Raw genomic sequence first — 26,886 nt, forward strand, 5'->3', positions numbered from 1 at the left:
TTATTTATCTTTTTAAATTAACAGTTATACACTTTCATCGTAAGGTAGCGCGTGGTGATTCAATGAGTATATTTGTGATAAACATGTTTAGAACATGATATAGATAGAAGTGGCCCGCCTATGTTGTATAACTGACAAGCTAAATTGGTTGCGCTTTTATTTCCCATAAATCTTAGCGGCACCCACAGCAGCCCAACAAACACAAGCAGAGGCTACTTGGCGTTAGCCGAAGAAAACCTTCCACCTATTGTCAACAGGAGTTGAATTCAATTGTATTTTGTCGCGACAATGAAAGATGTCACCGGGTACCTCAAACAACAGCAGAGCAACAGCTCCACGCCGGAGATGGCGACGGAGTGGCACACTTTGGAGGACTTGTACAACAAAAGGTAAAATCTCGCCATCTAAATTAGCTGCTAGCGTGTTAGCATTAGCTAGCTCATTGAATGGAAATGCTCGCTGAGTCATGGGCAGAGCTAGCATTAGCCGAAGTGTACGAGCACATTATGCTGACTTTATAGACTAAAACACCTTTTACGCTTAAAATAACGTCATTTGTGTGTTTTAGAGCCGTAAACATTAAAAGTTGACTGGTTACCAAGTTTGCTACCGGTTGTTGCAGCTTCGCGAAATTGTAATGACTACATCGATGTAGTTAGTTTGAGGTGAAGGATGCTACGGCCATGTTTTGCTATCAAGTGTGTCTGTATAAATGTATATAAATAATATATAATGTATATAATTTGACAGGCTGTGGCATCAGCTGACACTGAAATTGACAGACTTCGTTAAAGACCCCTGCTTCAAAACAGGAGATGGCCTTATACAGGTAAACGCACTAAAGTAACACATACTGTAAGCAATTTTAAATGACAATACCACCACGACTTAGTATTTAGCATTTTCATTTTAACAATGTTGATGTATGTAAATGATTTTTTTTAAATACTTTATTTATATGTATTTATTTTAAACAAAACGTCAACAGCAATACAAACACTCAAAACAAAAAGGGTGCACTGGACATACATAGCACACAATTTGGCTATCCCACATTCCCTGTCATGGTGCAATTTGAGTCATTTCCTTGATTTTTGTCAGTGAAGAGTGTCCATTTCTTCTTCAGTCCTCAATCTATGTGTCAATAGTTCCATGTCATGTATTGTGTTCATCACACAAAGCCAGTCCTCCAGTACCGGGGGTCTTGGATTAAGCCATTTTTTGGTAATGGCTTTTTTTTTCCTGTGTCATCATGGAGGTGTGTACCATGGTTCTATTAATGTGTGCAGCTCTTATTACTAGTTGGTATCAGATGTGTTATATGAAATGAAGACATGTTGCGGAGTAGAAATGTGTTAATATATATTTTGTAAGTATTTTCCCAAATACTTAGTGAGGATGGATAACCAATTAAAATTGTACTTTCTATTTTTTTCTTCCAGCTTTATGAAAACTTCCTCAGTGACTTCGAACACAGGTCCTCAAGCCACGCCACTAACCATCTACCTACATCATATTTTTATGACACTGCGCTTGCGCTGTCTTTATTTATTTACGTCTCTCAGCTTGCCTCTAATGTGTTGTTCTTTGCCCCTATGTAGAATCAACCCACTGTCCCTCATGGAGATCATCCTCTATGTTGCCAGACAGATGCCAGGTAAGGCCAGTGTGATGAAAAAAAGATTTTCCCCAGAATTACTTAATCTATTGCGTAAAATGTTTATAATGTTTTTTAGATCCCAAAGATGCCATCACTTTTCTTGAGAAGACCAAGGAAAAAGTGGGTTACCTGTTGCACACTTTATCAGCTTTTGTTATACAAATGACAACATTTCTCAAAATATCACGATGTGGTGCAGGTGAAAAGCAGCGAAGAAGCTGTCATTCTCTGCAAGACATCCATTGGCAGTCTCAAACTTGAGATCTCAGATCTTCCGGCAACAAAGGTATGACGGGATAAATGGTTTATTCATACTGAATAATATAGTGGAATATTGGTTGGCACATTCATCTGTTCCAGAAGTTCCAACTCTAAAAATATCAAATTTTCCCACAAGAAATAATGTAAATCCGTCCAGAAAGCCACAAATGTATGGGAAACCTCGCAATGGCTGTATAACCTCCCCTTTTACTGGAAACACACTTTTTTAAATGTCAGTTTTGCAACCCGTAACTTCTTCAAAATATCACAGATTCTGGTTTCAATGTGTGTCAAGATTACCCCGGGATAGTTCAAGACAGACATGTCATATTTAATGTCGTTTAATCCAATTATCATGTTGAAAATGTCCACATTTCATTGTCTTTTTCTTCTCTTCTAGAAACTCATTGAGGAAGTTGAGGAAATGTTGAATAATTTGCCTGGCGTTACATCAGTGCACGGCAGGTTTTATGACCTTTCGAGCAGATATTATCGCATCATTGGGAACCACGCCGCCTACTACAAGGATGCCCTGCGATACCTTGGATGTGTCGACATCAAAGACCTTCCAGGTTAGCTCATGCTGCATTGAAGAGAGTAAAAATGTGTCTGTCTCGTAAAATAACCGTCGGTGTTGTTGTTCTCAGAGACGGAGAAGCAGGAAAGAGCCTTCACATTAGGACTGGCTGGTCTGTTGGGGGAAGGCGTCTACAACTTTGGCGAACTGGTCAGATGCTCTCTTGAAACTGTTCCTCACGTTGTGGTGTTTTTAACAAAGCGCCGCGGCATTGACTCTGTGGTGGCGCTCGTTGCAGTTGATGCACCCTGTGCTGGAGTCCCTGAGGAACACGGACAAACAGTGGCTCATTGATACACTGTACGCGTTCAACGGAGGCAACGTTGAAAAATTCCAGGGCTTCAAATCTGCATGGGGCCAACAGGTGACACAAATCCATGTCCAGAGAGATGCTAATCTCTAATATTGAAATATTGAAATATCTAATAGAGAGTTTATTGTTAAACTCACATTTTCATTTATTATTCACTTGGGTGCCTAAAGTTTAATCCCACCTTTTGATTCTAGCCGGACCTTGCAGCACATGAAGCCAAACTGATGCAGAAGATCCAGCTCCTGTGTGTGATGGAGGTAAGGTGCATTTTCAAAGGTCCCTTTTGTTGAAGTGGAGAGTTACCTGTTCCAACAGTTGTACTCAAGTGCAGGTTATTTGGACGTGTCGCCACTTTGCCAAGGTCCGGAAGACGACCCAGACTTTCACCGTCGGATGAAAGAAAATTGGTTAGGATATTCAGGAACCACAAACGACTTAAGCATCTTCGTCCACGGTGAAGCCAGTTTTAACATCACCGTGGATTGAGGGGGTGCCAACTTTGGAAAAAAGCTTCTGCTCTGAAATCATTGGCTTTAGCCTTAACCGCCCACATGCCTTCTTAAGATTAGATTCTTAAGATTGAGTTATTTGACTGACTATACATCAATAAATGGCAAGAGGCATAACAAAACACCCTCAAGCCCAAACTGAATGTTTGTGGACAATACTTGAAAGGGTCTGTGCCAGGTTTCAATGATCTATGCCGAGAAGAATGCTCAACTATCCAGCTAGAATTATACAAGATAGCAACAAAAGGTGCCTAGTCGAGGTTCAGAAATATTCAACTAAATAATTAAAATCCCCAAATCAATCAATTCATGCCCATGACGAGTGAATGTAAACCTCTGACGCTTCTTTTTTGTACTTACAGATGACCTTCACACGTCCTGCAAACCATCGACAACTGACCTTCACTGAAATAGCTCAGAGTGCCAAAATCCCTGTAAACGAGGTAGAATATTGAATATCCTATCAATACTTGGACAATGTCTGGAAAATCCTTTTTATCAAGCACAACAATCCACTGGGAGTTGAATAATGAGACGCTGATCTCCCGAGTGTTTGTTTACTTTGTCTCAGTGATGTTTGCTGTGTACGATACCCGTGCAGGTGGAGCTGCTTGTGATGAAGGCTCTGTCAGTTGGCCTAATTAAAGGTAACATTGATGAGGTGGACCAGAAGGTGCAGATGACCTGGGTGCAGCCGAGAGTCCTCGACCTGCAGCAGGTGAGACTTGCGTTGCCCCCAAAAGAGATTTTACATATGCACTTATGTATAACTCATATTTTTGTAATACAATAAAATGTTTAATAAATGTCACTGTTCTCGAAATAGACAGTACGGGACATGACGCATCAAACAACCACACTTTAACACCAAAACTTTATTTTTGTATTCATAAAGGATTTGAAAAGAGACTGGAAATCATACGTGCATCTGCAGTTAGTCAGTGGCCGACATAGCAATCTCCAAGCTAGACGTAATTAGTGTACTAATTAAACAACACTGCTGTCTAAAATACCAGATTTCTCCATAAAGGTATCTTGTCGTTATAGTTGCACATTACTTACAGGTACCCAGTCTCCAAGGCACAAGCGTATTTCGTGCCTGAAAGTGTCCAGTAGACTGTGTCATTCAGTTTGTGCGCCCAACTGCATCACAAGCTCGACTCAGTATTTGCGGCCACAAGGTGTCGCCAAAAAAACTACCACCCACCTTAATTTAAAGGGTCCCTGACATGATTATGTTGTACTTTGTTACATTTTTCAAAGCTATACATTTGCAAAAATCACATTTATAGTTCATGGCCAAAGCCTGCCAAGCTAGCTCTCGCTGTTCAGTCTCCTCTCCAGACGTGACTCACTCAGGTAAACAAAGATAGCGGCGTGCTAAACAGAGGATTTACATTCATTACTGTGAGATTTGAGCGATGGAGAAAAAAAATGGAGAACTTGTACAACATGGACTTTTAAGCCTTAAAAGTGACCTAATGTGCTAATTTTTCAACCCTTTGTAAGTTGTGGACTTCTATAGAGCAGCTACACACAATAACCCGCACAGAAAACTTTCTAGATCTTCCGGTATCAGCACCTATTCCATCTGTATTTCCTTGGATTTGTGCTTCCTGCCAAAACGGTCTGTTTTTAACTCATTCCAAACATGGCCCGTCTCTGTGCACGCCCACTGTGCTGTGATTGGTCGCAATCTCAGACCACTTCATGACTACTTTGACCGACACTTTCTAGTTTAGTGATTATAGGAGTTGATAATGAATTAATAAACACTTTGGAGAGCTGGCTGGGGACCCCTGACTTACCGTGTATTAACCCCAAAAGAGTAGGCGCCTACCCACGGAGGCACACTCATTATCGGACACACTTTGTCAGAGGCACAAAACCTTCCTCTTTGGGTAAAGAAAACAACTATTTTTGGTGAAAAACACACTAGACCTTGTTGATGAAGTGTTTTACGTGTTTTACTCTGCCTTCGCTGGGAGGTGTCAACCTGATGACATCACTTCGGTAAACGAGACTGAACAGCGAGAGCTAGCTCATCATGCCTAGCCTCAATGTATTGTTTGATAATGAAGTTGAAGCTGTCGGAATTCCACTCTGATGGCCGGTCTGACCCTCACATGTTGCTCCCTATTTCAGATCAAAGGTATGAAGGAGCGTTTAGACTTCTGGTGCGGAGATGTTAAGAACATGGCCATGCTGGTGGAGCAGCAAGCCCATGACATCCTCACCTGAACCACTCGCCCTCTTCAATCCACGCCGCCTCCCTTTCTGACCTGTAATAACAGTTTCTGTAGTGTTTTACAAATACTTTGTTTGTATACCATGATCAGAGTATGGGTTGACGCAGCCCAAAATATGAATAAAATGCCCACAAATCATCCATTTTTGACCCTGAACTTCAAACATCAGTGACCTTTGACATGACAAATAGGAGACAAATGACAAATTGTCTCCTATAATGTGAAGATTCTGTCCGTGCTCCACAGTGGAACCCTTTTAATTCTTAGGTCGACCAACTCTGCAAGTCCTCAGTCGCCATGATGACCTTGTTGAAGTATCCTTGAGAAAGGTACTGAACCCAAAGTTGCTCCTGATGCCATGTTTTGTTTCTTGCTGTACAACATTTGGAATGCAATGTACTGTAATGATTTCACAATAATTGTTTTTGTTAATCTATTAGGACCAGAAGTGTGCTCCACCTGAGAGACATACCCAAAATAAATCAAGCACAGTTTATTTCTCTGCTCATGGAAATTAGAAGGAGCCCTCCGCATGGTTCTGAGGACTGTGACGTCAACTGGGAGAAACCTGCCACTGAAGATTGTAGGTACACTACAAGCCCACTAGAGGACGACAAAGACCAGGTGATTTTTCACAGCTTTCATAGCACTACTACCTTCAGTGACGCTAAGTACTGTTATGTGGTAAGGGTGCAAGAACCCCTTTCTTTCCAATGTCTTAAGGATATCCTTTTTTTTTATTAAATATAATTATTCATTAAGAAGTTACTCAACTGCCCCTCATTCATTCTAAAATATCTCCATATACAGTATCCATCAAGGGCATGTGTCAAACCTGTGTCACCGAGGGCTGAAATGCTTCAAGTTTTCCTCTCCAACCAGGTGACCAGCCCAGGGTGTACCCTGCCTCTCGCCCAAAGTCAGCTGGGATAGGCTCCAGCATACTCCGCGACTCTAATGCTCTTGTAGAGCATTACTGCTAAAGTTTGAAGCAGTAGGCCAGTCATTTGAAACTTCTTCAAATGTTATGAAACAAAACTAATTGGCTCCAAGTCGTCCCTTTTATTTATTGAGTTGTGGACCCATCGAGCAGCTACACATGATAACCAGCACAAAGCTTTCTAGATCTTCCAGAATCTACACCTATTCCAGCTGTATTTCTTTGGATTTTGTGCTTCCCGTAAACGGCCTGTTTTAATTTATTCCACCCACAGCCCGCCTCCGGACTTTCATTGTTGTACGGCTAGCTGCAAACCCCACTTCATACGAATTGATAAACAGCCATTTATCTTTTTAAAATGTTCGCTTTTATGCCATATGTGTTGTAGCCTGAATTCGATCCGATTGGACAGTCCCAAGTTTCTCAAGAAGGTTACTTCAACACGTCTCTGTGTTAAGTAGCTTTAGCATTTTAGCATTAGGATTTCTACTGCATCGTTAACATGTAATGTAGTCATCGTACATTTCTTGTGGGACTACCAGTGTTAAAAAAACAACAACTCTGGATTGCATACTGGCCCATGTTCACAAAACAATCCAGTGTGAAATGCCGGTGACAGATTAAAATATTTTTCTTTTGCTAGTAGGGAATCTGGAACTGCAACCGCTTGTGGCTGATGATGGCGTCGTTAGGAAGCAGAAACAGAAACAACAAAATGAAGGTGACACAAAGAGCACATCTCGCCTACAGCACACGCCCATATACGGAAGCCCGTCCTCTGTGACATCACAAACTTCCAGTTTTATAACGCCCTCTGAAACTGAGCATTTTGAGCCATCTAAACTACTTTTTTAGGGTTTACAGTTTCATTATCTGAAACTGTGGTATCGTTTAACACGAGAATACCGCATTTTAACTACATTTATAGGTCAGAAAAGTGGAAAAAGCATTATAGGGCTCCTTTAAGACGGGACAATACATTGAGAGAAAAGTCTGAATTTTTGCAATGTGGTTTGATGTTTTGGATGTGTTTAAGTGTGGGTGTGTAAAAAAACGAGATGTATTTTTAAAATTGGGGAACTCTGTCAACTGATGAAGTCCTTGCCTCGCAGAGATCCCCTTGCCACTTTCCTGAATGACCCACAGTTCCACCTAGTGCTTGCAAGAAATGACAGGCTACCAAAATACAGTAGTATATTAAAATGTTTGCTTCCAGGCCAAAACGGTCCAAACTGTGTGCTGAACTTCAGCCAAAGCATCTTACGGAAGAATACGGTTGACTTGGCATCCTCCTGTGGTGCATCCTGGTGGGATGTCCTCCTCAGGCAAACAGAGCGCACACCCACCTGACAAAATGATGTAAGTAAAATAATGAGTCATCGTACCGGGCTGCGCTTCTAGTGCCTGACTGTCCATTTTAGGCCCTTTTACAAGGGTCAGTATTAGCTAAATATTCAACGCTAACTCGTTGTGTGCTACTTTTTAATGTTCACATGGGTTTGTGATGCACCACCTACTTAAGGGATGTCAAATTTGTTAAAGATGTATCAACATCACATACATTATAAATTATATTGTCCATAGGTATGAATGTGAGTGTGAATGGTTGTTTGTCTATATGTGCCCTGTGATTGGCTGGCCACCAGTCCAGGGTGTACCCCGCTTCTCACCCGAAGACAGCTGGGATAGGCTCCAGCATACCCACTACCCACCAGTGAGGATAAGCCACATAGAAAATGGAAGGATGCCCGTGCATTCAATTATATTCTTATTTTTTATTTTTTCCAACATTCATTCATTTTCTACTGCTTTTCCTCACGAGGGTGCTGGAGCCTATCCAAGTGGTCTTCGGGCGAGAGGCGGGGTACACGCTGGACTGGTGGCCAGCCAATCACAGGGCACATATAGACAAACAACCATTCACACTCATGGACAATTTGGAGTCGCTAATTAACCTAGCATGTTTTTGGAATGTGGGAGGAAACCGGAGTAAACCCACGCCGAGGGTGGAATTGACCCTGGTCTCCTTGCTGTGACGTCTGCGCGCTAACCACTCGACCGCCGTGCAGCATTCAATTTTATTCTTATTTTTTATTTTTCCAACACTAATTTTCAAATCCAAAGTCATACAAAAGTAGCGGTAAGCAGATATTGGCAACAAAAATATTTTTGTAAAATTTCGTTACATCAAATATGTGTAAGACCGACTTTAAATTAAAGCAAAAAAAAAAAAAACACTGATGGAATGTGTTTCATGCACTAAAACTGCTAATCCCTGGTGGTGTAATAATAAGCGCTTCTGTCTTTCATGGGTTTGATTCCTAGCCAGGATCGCGTCAGGAAGGGCATCTGGCGCAAAAACATTTTATAAATCCCTATGGGGACATTTTCATTTTACACTCCAATATATTCCATTTAGAGTAGGCCTTAAACAGAGAACCCACTGGCCCCCAAAGTCCTTCCACCTTCCAATTCTTAAACAATCTTTAAAATACCGTTCTCTCTTTTATGATTTTGTCAACAACCCATCTATTGACCTACTCAAGTCCTTGGCTCATGTGTTGTTATTACCAAAAAACAGTCATGTGCATGAGGCACTGACGGAGAATGATCACAAACCAAGGCAAAATTGTTGAGTTTTTTTTAATTTTCAACATTAACCAAGGCGGATTCTAACTGAGGTGCAACTGTATTTTTCTCACTAAATGTCCACTTTAGCACAGTGGTAGCATGTAAACGTAAAATAGTTCAAGATATAACACATAGCTAAACAGGAAGGTGGCGTCCATGTTGGTCTGGCTGCCACATCGTACCTAAAAGTAACCTTATGTTTATTTACTCCTTTCATTCATCATGTTATTTGCATTTTCTGCATATAAAGTATAACAACATGTTTTGTGTTAACATTTCTGCCTCTCTGGATTAATTGGATTGACATTTTTTATGGAAAAAAAATGTTTTTGGTTAGAGTACATTTTTGTTTGAGTTGGACCTTGTGGAACAGATGAATGACGCTAACTAAGGTTCCACTGCATATTTATTTGCTGTGTTTACGGGTCTTTGTATCTGTTTTTTGTCTTTGACAAATCATTCTACTAGACAAAAAAGACACAACAACAAAAAAAAAAATTGACATTTTTTCATCTCAGCTGTGTGATGCATTCGAGTATAGCCCAGAACTTCTGAAAAGAAAACCTTCCAGAGCTCATTAATGAGTACAGGTGTTGTGCACTGTGTTGTTTATCTTCACCTTTGACCTTGTCAGCTTGCGCTCAGGTGTCGAGCAGCAACCAACACCCAGCCATGTCCGTTCAATTATTACACACTGGTTTTTGGAAAGCATCATTTTATGTATTTTTAAAAAAATCTCAGGGTGCTAGAAATTATCACGGAAAAGCCATAATTTCCCTTATTAAATTTCTCCCTATTTTCTGAAAAATTGTTCTTATTTTCAAATCCCAATGGTGACTGGCCTGGAATGGATAAATGGCTTTCCCAAAGCCCTGACCTCAACCCAATAGACTATGCATTAACTGGTAAGGCTGCAACTAACTATTATTTCCTCAGTGGATTAATCTCAAGCTTGTTGTATCCATTAATCAAGTAATCACTTGATCACGCGATAACCTTCAGTGGCCATTGGACTGGTCACCAGCCAATCACAGGGCACATATAGACAAACAACCATTCACACTCATGGACAATTTGGAGTCGCTAATTAACCTAGCATGTTTTTGGAATGTGGGAGGAAACCTGGAGAAAACCCACGCATGCATGGGGAGAACATGCAAACTCCATACAGAGATGGCCGAGGGCGGAATTGAACTCTGGTCTCCTAGCTGTGAGGCCTGCACGCTAACCACTCGACCACCGTGCATCATGTAAATTATTATTGCGTGGATGAATTGGATTTACATAATTTCTCAAGTATTTGGTTAAAGTCCGTTTTGGTTAGTGAATGAATTAATGACGCTAACCAAGGTTCTAGTATATGTCCACATAAAAACACATTCACCGGTGAATATCTTTTTTTTTTTTTTACTTTAAAGACAAAAATAATAGGTTTGCGTTCATGGATGACTAAGGAAATACAAAAATATTAACGTTTAATAGCGTAAATTCAGATGATATTTGCATTTTTAAGTTAAAATGATTAACTGGAAGCACACAGGCCTCACAGCTAGGAGACCCGAGTTCAATTCCACGCTTGGCCATCTCTGTGTGGAGTTTGCATGTTGTCCCCGTGCATGCATGGGTTTTCTCCGGTTTCCTCCCACATTCCAAAAACATGCTAGGTTAATTAGCGACTCCAAATTGTCCATAGGTATGAATGTGAGTGTGAATGGTTGTTTGTCTATATGTGCCCTGTGATTGGCTGGCCACCAGTCCAGGGTGATGAATTGTTGCAGCTGTACTGGAAACCAACCAATTTAAAAAAAAAAACTACGTTTGATAAGAACCATTCACACTCACATTTCCAATATGGAATCTCTGGTTTTCCAGTTCAAACAACATCTCACCGTGGGGCCGAGCAGCACAGGATCCCTGACCTCACAAACCAGTTTGCTGACTATCTGGATTTGAGTCCGAGAGGAGGAGCGTGAGAGTAAAACGAGGCTGGATAATTAGGAAAAGCAGGCTGTATTCCCAAAGGGAGAGCGCACTGAGCTCCATCCATGCTGCTGTTGGCAGCATCCTTCTGTGTCTACCGCTTTAAGAGCGAAGGAGCGTGTGTGCGTGTGTGTGGGGGAGGGGTATTGGCTGGGGTGGAACAGTCCTGTAATGAGTAGATTTTAGAGAGACGGCAGATAGGAGAAATAGCGAGAGGCCAAATAAAAAAAAAAAAAAAAAGAAGGGCAGATATTTGATGGAATTGTGGGATATGACAACAATCCTAGTATAGGCGGGCACGAGGATAGAAGGCAACGGAACAGGAAGGTTTTTTTTTCTGCTTCTCTTGGCACCTTAAGGAGAGCCTTCTCTTTGGATCACAGCAGAGTGGAGCGAGGGGAAGGAAATCGGAGATCATCACACTTTGCTTTAGCCTCGGAGTCTTTGTGGTAACGACTCGGATCATCGCCTAAATGTCTTTTTTCCAAACGACACTATAGAGAAATCCTTTCAACTTCTCCTGTCTTTTGGCTTTTTTTTTTTTTTTTTTTCTGAATGACGTACTTGCGTGGTCGCATCCTTGCCCCGTGTTCAGGTGCAGCGAGGATGCTGGGATGCTGTCGTAGCTAACCGAGCTCCATTGCTGCCCCTGCCACTACTCTGCGGGCCCCCCCGGGAAAAGCCGGAAAAGCCAAGCCCTGGCTTGTCTGGACTGATACGACGGGTTACAAGCTCCCCGACTGCGTGGAGGTGGAGGGTGGAGGAGGAGGAGGAACGGGACGAGGATGAGGAGCACCGTTAGCCTGCATGCCCATGGGAAGCAGCCTGTTCAAGAGCCGTATTCATATTGCTGAGGCTTCGATTGCTCCGACGTCGTAGATGAAGCTTGTCGAATCTTCCGAACAAGAAAGTCTATTTCACATTCAGAGCAGCAAGGAAGTTAGGGGCCTGTGCCTCCCTGATACCGGATCCAAGCAAGGCCTCCACCCTACTTGCTACTTCTGAGTAAACTAGGCCTCTGTTGCTCTTTTTCTTGACATTCTAAGGATTTGCCTAAACCTGTTTCATGCATGTCCACTGGAGGCAGGTTTGACTTTGATGATGGGGGGTCGTACTGCGGGGGGTGGGAGCAGGGAAAAGCCCACGGCAGAGGGGTCTGCACGGGGCCACAGGGTCAGGGTGAGTACGCAGGGGCGTGGAGTCATGGCTTTGAGGTCCTGGGTGTGTACACATGGCCCAGCGGGAACAGCTACCAGGGCACCTGGGCACAGGGCAAACGGCACGGTATCGGAGTGGAGAGCAAGGGCCGCTGGGAGTACAGAGGGGAATGGACGCAAGGGTTTAAAGGCCGCTACGGGCAGCTGGAGAGCACGGCCAGTGGTGCCCGCTACGAGGGGACATGGAGCAACGGTCTGCAGGATGGATACGGCACCGAAACCTACTCCGATGGAGGTAAAGATGATTTTCTACTCCCAGTACACTTTTTCTTCTTTCAAGTTCAATGACACAGAATGTGGGTCACATCTGTACCTACAGTATCAGAAAGAAAAGGCTAACACAGGAAGTGAGACACCATTTCAAGATCACAACACGTCTCTCATCCGCTCAGCGTCACACCCTCTGTGCTAAAGTCACCATGGCAACATGGAGACGGCGGGTCAGCGTGTCGCTAGAGACCCGAGCGCAGCTCTCCTCAAGTCTTTTCCCTGCTTACTTTTAATTTAGGCCGCCTAATGACGGATGAAGTGCGGATGACCCGGATGTCGGAGTTCAATAAGTGGAGGGAAGACAAAGAGCCGATAATAGAAAACATAAACTAGATGCGGGGTGGCACGGTGCTCGAGTGGTTAGCGCGCAGGCCACACAGCTCGGGGACCCTAGTTCGATTCCACTCTCTGCCATCGCTAGTTTATTTAATGACTCCAAATTGTCCATAGATATGAATGTGAGTGTGAATGGTTGTTTGTCTATATGTGCCCTGTGATTGGCTGGCCACCAGTCCAGGGTGTACCCCGCCTCTCTCCCGAAGACAGCTGGGATAGGCTCCAGCACAGCGGTAGAAAATGAATGAATGAATAAACTAGATGCTGTGTACGGGTTGCGGGGGAAAACACTGCGTCACGCTACAGGTCTGATCCGATCTTCTGGTCTTGGATAGGAACGTTTTCTCACATGCCTGCTTGTCTTCAGCACCACAGACAGCTCCCTTTAAAAACTCACTTTTAAAGTATGCTTGAACTAGTGGTTATAATCAGAATCAAACACAGAACAAAGGAAATAATACATTCAGGGTCGCGGGGGGTGCTGGATATTGCAATATTACAAAAATACTTTTGTTACCAATATCTGCTTACCACTACTTTTTATATGACTTTTGATTTGAAAATTAGTGTTGGAAAAATAAGAATATAATTGAATGCTGCACATATACTAGAACCTTGGTTAGCGTCATTAATTCATTCACTAACCAAAACGGACTTTAACCAAATACTTTGGTAAATGATGTACTAAATCCAATTCAACTGCTCAATAATAATTTACATGATGAATTTACATGATGCACAGCGTCCAAGTGGCCTCGCAGCTAGGAGACCCGAGTTCAATTCCACACTCGGCCATCTCTGTATGGAGTTTGCATGTTCTCCCCGTGCTAGCTTAATTAGCGACTCCAAATTGTCCATAGGTATGAATGTGAGTGTGAATGGTTGTTTGTCTATATGTGCCCTGTGATTGGCTGGCCACCAGTCCAGGGTGTACCCCGCCTCTCTCCCGAAGACAGCTGGGATAGGCTCCAGCACCCTCCATGAGGAAAAGCGTTAGAAAATGAATGAATGAATAAACTAGATGCTGTGTACGGGTTGCGGGGAAAAACACGTCTGCCCCGATCTTCTGGTCTTGGATAGGATTGTTTTCTCACATGCTTGCTTGTCTTCAGCACCACAGACAGCTCCCTTTAAAAACTCACTTTTAAAGTATGTTTGAACTAGTGGCAAAGGAAATAATACATTCAGGGTCGCGGGGGGTGCTGGATATTGCAATATTACAGAAATATTTTTGTTACCAATATCTGCTTACCACTACTTTTATATGACTTTTGATGTGAAAATTAGTGTTGGAAAAATAAAAAATAAGAATATAATTGAATGCCGTACATATACTAGAACCTTGGTTAGCGTCATTAATTCATTCACTAACCAAAACGGACTTTAACCAAATACTTTGGTAAATTATGTAAATCCAATTCATCTGCTCAATAATAATTTACATGATGAATTTACATGATGCACAGCGGTCGGGTGGTTAGCGTGCAGGCCTCGCAGCTAGGAGACCCGAGTTCAATTCCACACTCGGCCATCTCTGTGTGGAGTTTGCATGTTCTCCCCGTGTCTTTGATTGCATCGTCTGTATGCCTTATATTCCCATTTTTCCTAAATGATCCATGTTTATGCTTGAAATGCTTAATTTAGGCAAAAACAACATAACAGTTTTACAAATAATAGGCCGTATTAAACCACAAAATCATTAATGTATTTAAAAAAAAAACAAACAAACGTGATATAAGTGTGACTAGGCAAAGGATGACTGTAGTCTTAAATAATTTTTATGCTCTTTTGTAATGTTAGCATGGGTTTCATATTTGTTTGCATCAGTTCCTGTTTGTGTGGCCTAATTGAAAATGAATATAAGAAACAGTATACTGTTAATTGGGGCACTTTCTGTGTCCCAATTACATACTACATACTAATTATATACAGATCTAACCCAACAGTGATCCTGTGGGAAAACAAGACACGGACCCTCCTTGTTCTTCCATCTCTCCGTGAGCAATCAATGCAACATGTTGCCTTTTAGTGCCCATTTGCTGTGGCGCGTACAGTCCAATAAACAGCAATAGCTTCATTATATTTAGCTTGCAGCCGCAGAAACCGGCTTCAGTCCAGTCTTCATAGTCTCGGATCTGCTTTTTCAGTCTCAGTCGGATTTATGTGACTGTGTTGTGTTGCGTGTTATGCAACAATACACGGTCAACTCAGATGAACCTAACAGGAGATTTGACAGTGTTGCGAGGAGTTACTTCAGAGTTAATGGTTTGGGATCACACCAGCAAACTCTGAAAGGTAATAATGCATAAACAATGTCTTTAAAGTGGTATTCATGCTGCAGTAGTACCAGAAAAATACGCTGTAATGTGACCTAAATCACAATTTTTGAGAATCGGCTGATTTGATATCTTTTTCCTTCTATGAGGTCACAGGCGTTGTATTATTAATCCAGGATCAGAAGTCACCTTGTAGTGAAAGAAAGAGGCTGAGAACTACCGCCGATGAATTTAATGACATGCAAAGCTGAACTGATACTGTTGAGTTTCTTCCCTGTGACGACTGTAAAAAAGTAATTAGCAGTAGTTATTATTAGAGCTGTCAAAAATGTAAAAAAAAAACTAATTTATTTAATTAATTACATTTTTTTTGGGCATAATTAACACATGCGTTTTATGTCTCCACACAGCGTTACAGAGTCTGACAACTTTATTCTGACCCCAACACGTGAACGTTATGTATGCTATGTACTGACTCACAAATATTCATTCTAAAAGTGCATTCACAGACCCGAATATCACAACAATATCTTTCCTATGGATGCGTGTGTGGTCTAAATAATAATAATAATAATAATAATAATAATGGCTTTGATAGGGCTGCATGGCGGTTGAGTTGTTAGCACATTTAGACCTCACAGCTAGGAGACCGGAGTTCAATCCCAGGTTAGCGTCATTAATTCATTCACTAACCAAAACGGGCTTTAACCAAATACTCAAGAAGTTATGTAAATCCAATTCATCTGCTCAGGAAAGACAAAAACGTTAACAGAAAATACGTTTTTATAGTTTTACAATAATTTACATGATGGAGGAGGGGGCTGCACAGTGGATGAGTGGTTAGTGCGCAGGCCTCGCAGCTAGGAGACCCGGGTTCAATTCCACACTCGGCCACCATATAGTTGGTGGGTAGACAAATGATTTTTTTCAGATTAAAATTAACATTAAGCATTATTAGAGCCCTGTAGACATGACAAAACACGACTATAGTCACATTTATACCTAAACGGTAGCCTTCAAGTTATTTCCGTTAAACTTAAATAGCAAAAACTTACCACTTCCACACGGATAGGGAGGATAACTATTAACAGTTATTTAACCTTTAACATGAACATGAATCAAACTTAATAATTTTTTCTGGGTACATGATACCATACAGCATCAAACATTAAACTTTCATATCAAGGCGGGGGCCTCAAACGGGCCCCGTGTTTGAGACCCCTGATGTAAAGTAAAAAATAATGAAAAAAGGGTAAGAATTTTTTTTAAATAGCTTTTTACGAAATTAAAAATATACATATAAAAATATCAAAGTGGTCCCCGGAATTCTTCGAGTTTTTTGTATGCGACCCTCTGTTGAAAAAGTTTGGACACCCCTGCCCTGGATTGACTATCCCAGGACATGGCATGAATGAATTTTCCGTGTTTAACTTTGGTCTATTATTAGTCAAAAAGTATTGAAATACAAGTTATTTATATGTAGTATTCTGGCCGCTCTGCGTCAGTAATAACACAACGTTGATGAGACATGACGTTACATCATCAGGATAACCGTCATTTCTCCACTCGTGACTTGACGCTTTAAGAGTCGTGCTGGACATCAAGTTGACAGCTCGGGCTTTTTGCGCTCTTTGAGTCCCGGTTGTGCACAGGAGTGGACCAAGCGAGTTAAATGAGCACCCTGCAGTGTTGTACAGTATATTGGATTGTCTTATATTGTCACATGACCAGAACATTGAGGCAATGTGGATGGATTTTACTAAACCGTTCCTCTTGGAGCTCCAGACCAGTGGAGTCTGCCGCCTGTTTTAACCTCACAGGTGATTCCCTACTAGAAATAAAACCCTGGTTGGTTTTTTTTTCTGGGTGAAACGTTTATTTCAACGCCACCGCTACCTCCCTCACTCGTCCACTTGCTTGCCCTTAAAGGGCCCACACATGTGACTCAGTAGTGCTAGCATTGTCTCATTTGGATGACACATTCATCCTTGGGGTATTTTGACCAAAAGCATGTCAAAAAAGTTATTAAAGGGGAATTGCGCTTTTTGGGGCATTCGCAATCCTTATGTGAAACATGAAGTCATATTTTTTTTCCCTTTTCTGTGCAGTATGACACAAGAAAACGAGTTAATTTGAGTTAGCTAACAATGTATGTAATTGGGATACATCTATGAAGCCCTGTTGCATGGTTTGGATGTCAGTACATTTAGAAGTGGGTGATGGCTCAAACCTCCTACTTTGTAAATATTCTCAAAAACTGTAAAAAAAATTGTCATATTTTAACCAATCTCTTGAATTTTCCGCCTAATTAGATTTAAAAATAAAAAAATTAAAGATAAGATAAATTAAAGATACATTTCTAGGCTGAATCTGGCCCACAGACTTTGAGTGCCTGTTCATACATTACTTCCTCCACTCTGCAGGGGGCAGCAGCGAGGCGGAAGTGTCACAGTGAAGCAGCAATAGAAGAAGCTTGCCTTAAGAAATAGGATGCTATTAACGCTAAAAATACAAAAGTAGACATTGAAAATGTGCCTGAACCACAACATATACACTAAACAAAAATGGAGCAAAGAAGTAAATGTAAATTTACTTTGTAATATAATAATAATAATAATAATAATAATAGAAGACTGCACGGTTTCCTCCCACATTCCAAAAACATGCTAGGTTAATTAGCCACTCCAAATTGTCCATAGGTATGAATGTGAGTGTGAATGGTTGTTTGACTATATGTGCCCTGTGATTGGCTGGCCACCAGTCCAGGGTCTACCCCGCCTCTCGCTTGAAGACGGCTTGGATAGACTCCAGCACCCCATGTATGTCCGATAATTATCAGTATCGGCCCAATATCAGCATAAAAATGCGATATCGATTGATATCGGTATCAGATATTTTTCCGAATCAACCCCAGGAAAATTCCAGATTTTACGAGAATACTGTCTTAATATGAGAAACTAACAAAATAAATATGTTTGGAAAATTATGTTGAGTAAGAAGTGATTAGGCTGCACGGCGGATGAGTGGTTAGCGTGCAGGCCTCACAGCTAGGAGACCCGAGTTCGATTCCACACTCTCTGTGTGGAGTTTGCATGTTCTCCCCGTGCATGCGTGGGTTTTCTCCGGGTACTCCGGTTTCCTCCCACATTCCAAAAACATGCTAGGTTAATTAGCCACTCCAAATTGTCCATAGGTATGAATGTGAGTGTGAATGGTTGTTTGTCTATATGTGCCCTGTGATTGGCTGGCCACCAGTCCAGGGTGTGCCCCGCCTCTTTCTTGAATGAAAGTTGAAGAAATTCCTACCTTTCTGACTCTCTGTTTATCCGTGTGTGTTTCAGGAACCTACCAGGGCCAGTGGCTGGGCGGGATGCGTCACGGGTACGGTGTGCGGCAGAGCGTGCCATACGGCATGGCGGCCGTCATCCTCTTCCCCCTGCGAACATCCATAAACTCCCTCCGTTCCGAGCACAGCCACGGCCCCCCGGCTGTGTTCGAGGATGGCAGCGCCACCACGCCAACGGATGGAGTGGTGGCTGGGTTGGCCGGCAGCCCGGTGGGCCGAGGTGGCTTCGCCCTGACCGCTCCAAGTGAAGCTGAACGCCAGCGAAAGCGGAAAGGCCGCTTCCGACAGTCCATCCTCAGCGGCCTGAAACTACGACGCTCCGAATCCAAAAGCTCCCTGGCCAGTCAGCTCAGCAAGCAAAGTTCCTTCTGCAGCGAGGCGGGCATGAGTACGGTGAGCTCCGCCGCATCCGACATCCACTCCAATGCCAGCGAGAACGAACAGGGCGCCCCGGTGGATGCAACGGTGACGGAAATGTACGCCGGCGAGTGGCGTAGCGACCACAGGGCCGGCTGGGGGGTGAGTCGACGTTCGGATGGTCTTCATTACGCGGGCGAATGGGCAGGGAACAAAAGACACGGGTACGGATGCACCACGTTCCCAGACGGCACCAAGGAGGAGGGAAAGTACAAGCAGAACATGTTGGTGAGCGGCAAGCGCAAAAACCTGATTCCCCTGAGGGCCAGCAAGATCAGGGAGAAGGTCGACAGAGCGGTGGAAGCTGCTGAGAAGGCTGCAGAAATTGCCAAGCAGAAAGCTGAGATTGCCATGTCCAGGTAATCAATCCAGGATTTTCCCAAAGGGTGTAGGGTTGGGTGTGAATGCCGTGATGGTTGACTCCGTAGTTACGCTACAATTAGTCCACGAGTTTGAAAAATATTCATTTTTTAATGTTTTACAACTCTACTTTTCCATGCATGAAATAATTATATACATGACATTAATGAATATTCAAGGCAGGGGTGTCCAAAGTGTGGCTCAGGGGGTCATTTTGACTTCAAAATTTTTTTTTTTGGCCCACTGCAGAGTCTAAAAAAAGAATTTAACAAGAAAACAACAGAAAAAAATTAGTAAGTTAACAAAAATATGGTAAAAATATTAATAGGTAAAAAAGTGTAATGCAACCAAAACAATCATAATTTTATGAAAAATTATGTTTTAGTAGCATAAAGTTGAAGTCATAATGATAAACAAAACAACTACTAAAGGTTGCGGAAAAAGTTATGATGTCAAGAGAATAAAGTCAAAATATAATTCAAAGTAGAAAAACAACAAAATGGGATAATAATAACATCAAAATATTATGAGAAAAAAGTAGCATTTTTTTTAGAATAAACTCATAATTATTATGAGGACAAATAATGTCATTTTAGTAGCATAGAGTTGGAACATTAAAGAAAAACTAAATAAATACAAACATAATATTATGAAAAACAAACAAAACAAAATTACACTAATTTCTGGAATGCAACCCAAAAAAATCATAATTTTATGAAAAATTATGTTGTAGCATAAAGTTGACGTCATAATGATAAACAAAACAACTACTAAAAGTTGCGGAAAAAGTTATGATGTCAAGAGAATAAAGTCATAAAAAAACAACAACATAATGGGATAAACAGCAGTAATTTTATAATAATAACATCAAAATATTATGAGAAAAAAAATAGCATTTTTTTAGAATATTAATATTATAATTATGATGAGGAGAAATAATGCTATTTTAGTAGCATAAAGTTGAAAAACTAAATAAATACAAACATAATATTATGAAAAACAAACAAATTGTAATTTCTAGAAAATTAGGTTGGGGAAAAGTTCTAGTATTATGGGAATAAAGTCATAATGTTACAAAAAGAAAATTTAATATTTTTTTTTATTATTTATTAAAAACAGAACACCAACATCAAATAAGGAAATTAAAGTAAATTGAATATTAAATTCTAAACTAGGTTATACAAGGTTATTATAGGATTAAATATAAAGTCATTATGAAAAGAACATTTACAAAGATTATTTAAAAAGTAAAAAAAAAACCTGCAAAAGTGAAAACATCTAGCCTATACAATATTACTGTAGTACTTTTGAAATATACGTACATTTCCTGTCAGTGTATGAGTGGATTGTTCCTCATCAGAATGAGCCATGCTCGGGGAAAGGCGGAGGCTGCTGAGGGAGTCGCGCAGAAGGCCATGGAGGAATGTCGACTGGCCCGGATAGCTGCCAAGGAGCTCTCACCCTCCTTCCACATCTACGGAAACGGTGGGTGGTCTACGCCTACTTTACTTGAATTGCACCGATAGATCACTCTAATACATCACAAGGGTGCAGAACACATAAAAAAACATGTAAAATTGCACCGATAGATCACTCTAATACATCACAAGGGTGCAGAACACATTACAAAAAACATGTAAAATTGCACCGATAGATCACTCTAATACATCACAAGGGTGCAGAACACATAAAAAAAAACATGTAAAATTGCACCGATAGATTACTCTAATACATCACAAGGGCGCAGAACACATAAAAAAAAACATGTAAAATTGCACCGATAGATCACTCTAATACATCACAAGGGCGCAGAACACATAAAAAAAAAACATGTAAAATTGCACCGATAGATCACTCTAATACATCACAAGGGTGCAGAACACATAAAAAAAACATGTAAAATTGCACCGATAGATCACTCTAATACATCACAAGGGCGCAGAACACATAAAAAAAAACATGTAAAATTGCACCGATCGATCACTCTAATACATCACAAGGGTGCAGAACACATAAAAAAAACATGTACAACTTTGTGAACCACGATGTAGCAAGGATATGTATATATTTATATATATATAGTATATATATATATAACAGTATTGTGCATCATGTCTTCCACATGTGTTAGGGTTCTGTGTTGTTTTTTTGTTGCACCGTGAGTGAGGGAGACCTTTTGGTTTGATGAGTTTTTAAAATGGACAATACATTTGACTGGATGTAATTATGAATCCCTTTACGGAATTTTGCTGCTTTTCTTGTTACTTGGCATACACACACAACCACACACACATACACACACACACACACACACACACACACGCTAGCAATCCGACTGTGGAATTCTGCCAGATCCCTTTATTGGTGTTATTGTCCGACTGTTTTCCAAGGGCTCGAATGTCAGCGGCCCCAGCACCAAGACGCCAAGGACAAAGACCACGAGGTCATCTCCACGGGAACAGACAGTCCGGAGCTGTGTACTCCGGACACCACGCCGCCTGTAATAACACCCGATCTCAGCCCTGTGCTCAACGTCCCCATGTGTCCGCCTCGCAGCCCGCCCAGGCGTGGCCGTCGTCCCAAAAACGCTTGCTTCATGAGACAGACCGCGGTGGACGATCAGGGTGGAGGCGAAATCCAAGTCCTGGTGGAGTCGCGAGGGACGGGAATGCTGAAAGGCGAGGCAAACAACTGGGCGGATGACCAGTACCCCGATCGGGGGGGCAGCAGCCGCTCCACTACGCCGTCTTTACTGGAAGAACAGGAAGTCCAGATAAACGGCCACGACCCGGTTCCTTTGTCCAACCACAAGCTACGCGAGAAACCCATCTCCAATCACAAGGTCCGGGACCACAGAGCGTGGGAGCACTCTTCGTCCAACCAAAAGTCATCCAAGCACGCGTCATCCAATCACAAATCGAGGGAATACGCGTCATCCAATCACAAAACACGGGATCATTCTTCCAGCAACCACAAAGCTTCCGAACGCGTCTCCTCCAACTACAAACCGCAGGTGCACATTTCATCCAATCACAACACGTCCAACCACAAGACGTCTGAGCATGCTTCCGCCAATCACAACTCCCAGGATTACATCTCGTCCAATCACAACCCCAAGGACCACGTTGCCTCTAGCTACAACCCGCGAGAGCATGCCTTCTTCAACCACGTCAAACAGCACAATCCCTGCAACCACAAGCTTAGCGAGCATGCCGGAATCCACCAAAGGCAAGATGGCGTCACCGAGGGTTGGACTGCGGAAAGCACCCTCAGGTGGAGCCCCGCCCACTCGCGCCTCACCGAGCGCGACGAAGAGAGAACGAATGAGTACACCGTCGATATGAGGCTTCAGTGTCTGGACTCGCACATGTCCCAGGGGCCGGCTCAGGGAGCGCCGGCGCCCAAAAACAACCGGCTGCGATCCCGGGGGGGTCTGAGGCCGGTCAGAGAGGGATCCGTGGACTCCGTGCAGATGCTGGACAATTTGAGCGTGGGGGCGGAGCTCGAGGAATGGCCGCTGCATCGGGACCTCACACTCTCCCCACCGCTTCAGTCCCAGCCCATCGCCCTGGAGCAGGAAGGAGAGCTTCTCACCCTCAAACCAAACTCAGTAAGTCCAATTCCCCCCAAAAATGCAGTTTTTAAATGAAACTTTTTCTGATTAAGGGAGAAAAAAAATCAAAACCTAAGCATAATTAATAATTAATTGAGATCCATCAGTCAGGAAAAGGTTATTAAGCCATTTCTAAAATTTTGGGACTCCAGCAAACCACAGCGAGAGATTCATTCATTCATTCATTTTCTACCGCTTTTCCTCACGAGGGTCGTAGAGGATGCTGGAGCCTATCCCAGCTGTCTTGGGGCGAGAGAGAGGCGGGGTACACCCTGGACTGGTGCCCAGCCAATCACAGGGCACATATAGACAAACAACCATTCACACTCACATTCATATCTATGGACAATTTGGAGTGGCTAATTAACCTAGCATGTTTTTTTGGAATGTGGGAGGAAACCGGAGTACCCGGAGAAAACCCACGCATGCACGGGGAGAACATGCAAACTCCACACAGAGAGATGCCCGAGGGTGGAATCGAACTCGGGTCTCCTAGCTGCGGGGCAGCAACGACGCATCCAAGAGGTTACAAAAGACCCCGCATTTTTGGCTTTCTGGTCAGGATTGCTGTGGGGGAGAAAATATTTAATTTTTATATTATATTAAAAATATTTAGGGGGCATGATATAAAATAATTGAGAAGCACTCGGTTAGAGAATGTTTTGGTTAGAGCTGGAGCAGATTAATTCTATTAATTAATTCTATTTTATTATATTAAATTATAAATATCTTTTTCCAGTCAATAGTGCAAAATAAGAACGTATTCCCTGGATATGTAAACGATATACAAAATATAAACAATGAAACAATATAACAAAAAATATCCAGTGGAACCTTGGTTAAGATGAATAATTCATTCCTAAACCAAAACTGATGTTAAACGAATACATTTTTCAATTATGTAAATCCAATTCATTTGTTCCAGAAAGCTAAAAATGTTAACATAAAACAGATTTTTATAGATTTATGCAGAAAATAATGCCTAAAATTGACTGAAGACGTGTCGTGGTGGTCGATCTTGCCGCCACATTGTGTCTTTGGGAACAGTCATCTTCAGTGAACCTTCAATTTATTCCATTTTATGTACATTTTGGAATTGTTTTATTGATGTAAAACTATAAAAGCATGTACATCGCTGATGACGTTATAAACAAGTGATGTAAGCTAGCTAATAAGATGCTAGCAAGTGATAAAAATCCCATTATATGTTCATTGGGATTGGCGCTTTTCTTTGGGAATGATGTGTATACAAAGGTTACATTGAAAATAAACCGAATGCAATTGGACCATTTGGGTCCATGTATACGCGGATAATGACTCCTTTCTTCTTCTTTGTGTTCTCTCAGGGCTCCAGCTCCATCCTGGTGGTGATGGTCATCTTACTCAATATCGGAGTAGCAATTCTTTTCATTCATTTCTTTATTTAAGCTTATACAGGCGTCATCAACTGCTGTATATTATATTCGAACCTACTGAGATGGACATTCTGGCTCCGATGGCGGTTCCAGCTGTGACGTTTTTGCGTCATCGTAATCGTTTTTTTTTTTTTTTTTTTTTTTTTTAGCTTCCAAACATGGAAAAGGTTACCGACTCACAAGAGAGCAAAGGTGGTAGCTTTAGACTACCGTGGCGTGTTCGGACACGTGCATGGGTGTCCATTGTTAAAACAAACTAGCAAAGGCAGTTTTGGACTTTTTTTTTTTTTGTTTCCTGATTATAAAACATGCTAACCACTAGCATGAAATTCACACTCCTTCCTGTACGACCTTTCTTATCTCGCTCACATTCACCGGTTTCTTACCCCCCCCCCACCCTGTCCTCACTATGCGCTACGTACAGAACTATGCTGCAAGAGTAGATCCATTTAAAGGGCTCGCCATGATTTTTTTTCTTTCATTTCTCCAAAAAAAAAAAAAAACCACTTGTGCATGAGGCTGCGTGGGGCGTCGATTCGAAATGCATCGTCTTATCCCTTTAACATCGCCATTTTTTTTTCGATTCCATGTCGGCGGTGATGGCGTTGTACACTTGTTTGATGTCACCTCACCTACATGACATTGGATCTGTGCAAACATACGTAGGCCCCATTTTCATTTTCATCCGAGAACATTTTGTATGTTGAGATTGAAATTTATACTCAAGGAACTTCCTGAATTTGAAAAGAAACGCTTAAGTCGGCACTCCTTTGCACACGGACTCACATCGGCATGGCGACTTATTTATCCGCTGACATGCTGAGAGAGATTTCAGAATGTCCCTTTGTATAGCCTCTGTAACGACTGTTATGTTACCACCACTAATTATACTATAATATGTGTATGTGTCATTATGATTATTATTATTATGATTATTATTATTCCACTTTGACACTTTGAGTGTCTCTTTTTTGATTCACTTCAATTCACCAAAATTGGCGGTTCCAAGATGAAGCCAAGTAACGTCCGCTCATCCTCACAAACTCGCCCCTTCAACCAGGAATGGCATGCACTGTTTTGACTCTGTATCCTAGTCGGGCCGTTCAAAAAAAAAAAAAAAAAAAAAAAAAATGGAACGTGGGGTTTCTGTTTCGCTGTGTGTCGTTCCCAGACACGTTCAGTCTCACGGGCCGGGCCGGATGAGATTTTTCCGCATGGTTGTTCAGCTCAATCTGCTGTCGGTTTGCTCCCCTTTCGTCTGTTTTGTCGAGTAACACAAGACTAAACGTGAGACGTGGGGAGCGGCGATAAAATAAAATGCTAGCTTTTAACTCTCAGAGAATACTGGAAGTTTATGAATAATACGAAAAGCAACTATTGTATGTTTTATACTTGGCACCCAGTGGCATCATCATGTTGTGACATCATTGCATGCCCGAGCATGCTCTTTCTTACGCTTTGGTTTATGAGGTTGTTTCCAAGTTACTGTGGAGAAAATAATAAAATGTTTGAAATATGAAGCAGTTCTGATTTATTGCTGATGCCGAGGAACATGAGTGTGCAGTCAGGCCCAAAAAACCCTGTCAGAAGCACTGACCTACATTTAGAATTCTAGTATTTGTTCCATGAAACCGTTTACGTGACATTACACAAATCCCTCTTTAATTGGTTGTTGATAAGTGAATTTCAACAAAGTAAGATTCCTTATTTATATATAAATATATATATTGATTTTGTTTTGTTAGATCACAGAAGTCCTGTTTACTACTTAACATTAGCAGAGCCCTCCACACATGAAATAACACCCCTATAGTCACTTTTAAACTTGCATCATTCATTCATTTTTTACCGCTTTTCCATAAAAAATTCTATTTTATGACGTGCGATTGTTTGAGCTAAATAAAAAATAAATCGAGCAAAATATGTAAACAAAGTAAATATGTAAACTCTTTCAAAAAAGCTATATACTTTATATACTTACTTTTCCTGGTCACTAATTATATTACTTTTTAAGTAAAAAAAAAAAAAAAAAGTTTTACGAGATTTTATGAGAATAACGTTGTAATATTGTGAGGACATTTTAATAGAATAAAATTTAAATGTAATTTTTTTTCCATTTTCCGATTTGTTAACTCTTCAAACAGTTAAAATTAATGCTTACATAAAAAAATTACCTGCTGATCAAAAACATTGTGTATAATTGGTTATATATATATATATTTTTTTTAATTATTTTTATTTATTATATAATTTCATAAAATGATATAATTCTCTAAATATGAGAAATATGACCTATGTTACCGTTGTATATGTTGTATTTATTTCTTGAAAATAAAATAGAAAATGTATTTCTTTTAAAATTATGCATAGATCTCTATATATAGATATAGATATATATATATAAAATATATATATGTACCTATATGTATGTGTATATATATATATATATGTATGCGTATATATATGTATGTGTATATATATATTCTCAACAACAGAGGAGAAATATGAGCTACGTT

General features: G+C 41.3%; 2 protein-coding genes across 6 annotated transcripts; both read left to right on the plus strand.

The window, feature by feature from the left end:
- The first annotated feature begins 170 nt into the window (after window positions 1-170).
- Window positions 171-5,707, plus strand: psmd13 (proteasome 26S subunit, non-ATPase 13). Its single transcript, XM_058076897.2, has 13 exons — window positions 171-389; window positions 751-829; window positions 1,443-1,477; window positions 1,602-1,657; window positions 1,737-1,780; window positions 1,860-1,946; window positions 2,322-2,493; window positions 2,569-2,648; window positions 2,737-2,862; window positions 3,006-3,068; window positions 3,683-3,763; window positions 3,922-4,038; window positions 5,466-5,707. Exons 1-13 carry the CDS (start codon window positions 289-291, stop codon window positions 5,559-5,561), a joined length of 1,137 nt encoding a protein of 378 aa, XP_057932880.1. The 5' UTR covers window positions 171-288; the 3' UTR covers window positions 5,562-5,707.
- A 68-nt stretch (window positions 5,708-5,775) lies between these two features.
- Window positions 5,776-25,688, plus strand: jph3a (junctophilin 3a). 5 transcript variants are annotated; one of them, XM_078793329.1, is made up of 9 exons: window positions 5,776-5,898; window positions 6,010-6,193; window positions 7,153-7,230; window positions 7,726-7,868; window positions 11,013-12,572; window positions 18,561-19,341; window positions 20,703-20,827; window positions 21,733-22,952; window positions 24,302-25,688. In XM_078793329.1, exons 5-9 carry the CDS (start codon window positions 12,191-12,193, stop codon window positions 24,380-24,382), a joined length of 2,589 nt encoding a protein of 862 aa, XP_078649455.1. In that variant the 5' UTR covers window positions 5,776-5,898; window positions 6,010-6,193; window positions 7,153-7,230; window positions 7,726-7,868; window positions 11,013-12,190; the 3' UTR covers window positions 24,383-25,688. The 5 variants fall into 5 exon arrangements, with proteins under 5 accessions (XP_078649455.1, XP_078649452.1, XP_078649454.1 ...); XM_078793326.1 differs by having other exon boundaries at window positions 5,782-6,193; XM_078793328.1 differs by having other exon boundaries at window positions 5,782-6,193; window positions 7,156-7,230.
- The last annotated feature ends 1,198 nt before the right edge of the window (window positions 25,689-26,886 follow it).

The sequence above is a fragment of the Doryrhamphus excisus genome, linkage group LG1 (assembly GCF_037039965.1).
Source record: "Doryrhamphus excisus strain RoL-2023G ecotype Guam linkage group LG1, RoL_Dexc_Guam_v1.1, whole genome shotgun sequence".
Classification (NCBI taxonomy): Eukaryota; Metazoa; Chordata; class Actinopteri; order Syngnathiformes; family Syngnathidae; genus Doryrhamphus; species Doryrhamphus excisus.

What these genes read in the sequence shown, in the direction of transcription:
- jph3a (XM_078793329.1), top strand. Translation starts at nt 12,191, where the DNA reads ATGTCCACTGGAGGCAGGTTTGACTTTGATGATGGGGGGTCGTACTGC. An exon ending in CGAAACCTACTCCGATGGAG is followed by an intron (nt 12,573 to 18,560) that starts GTAAAGATGATT and finishes TGTGTGTTTCAG; the next exon opens with GAACCTACCAGGGCCAGTGG. An exon ending in TCACCCTCAAACCAAACTCA is followed by an intron (nt 22,953 to 24,301) that starts GTAAGTCCAATT and finishes GTGTTCTCTCAG; the next exon opens with GGCTCCAGCTCCATCCTGGT.
- psmd13 (XM_058076897.2), top strand. Translation starts at nt 289, where the DNA reads ATGAAAGATGTCACCGGGTACCTCAAACAACAGCAGAGCAACAGCTCC. An exon ending in CGACATCAAAGACCTTCCAG is followed by an intron (nt 2,494 to 2,568) that starts GTTAGCTCATGC and finishes TGTTGTTCTCAG; the next exon opens with AGACGGAGAAGCAGGAAAGA. An exon ending in CCAAAATCCCTGTAAACGAG is followed by an intron (nt 3,764 to 3,921) that starts GTAGAATATTGA and finishes ATACCCGTGCAG; the next exon opens with GTGGAGCTGCTTGTGATGAA.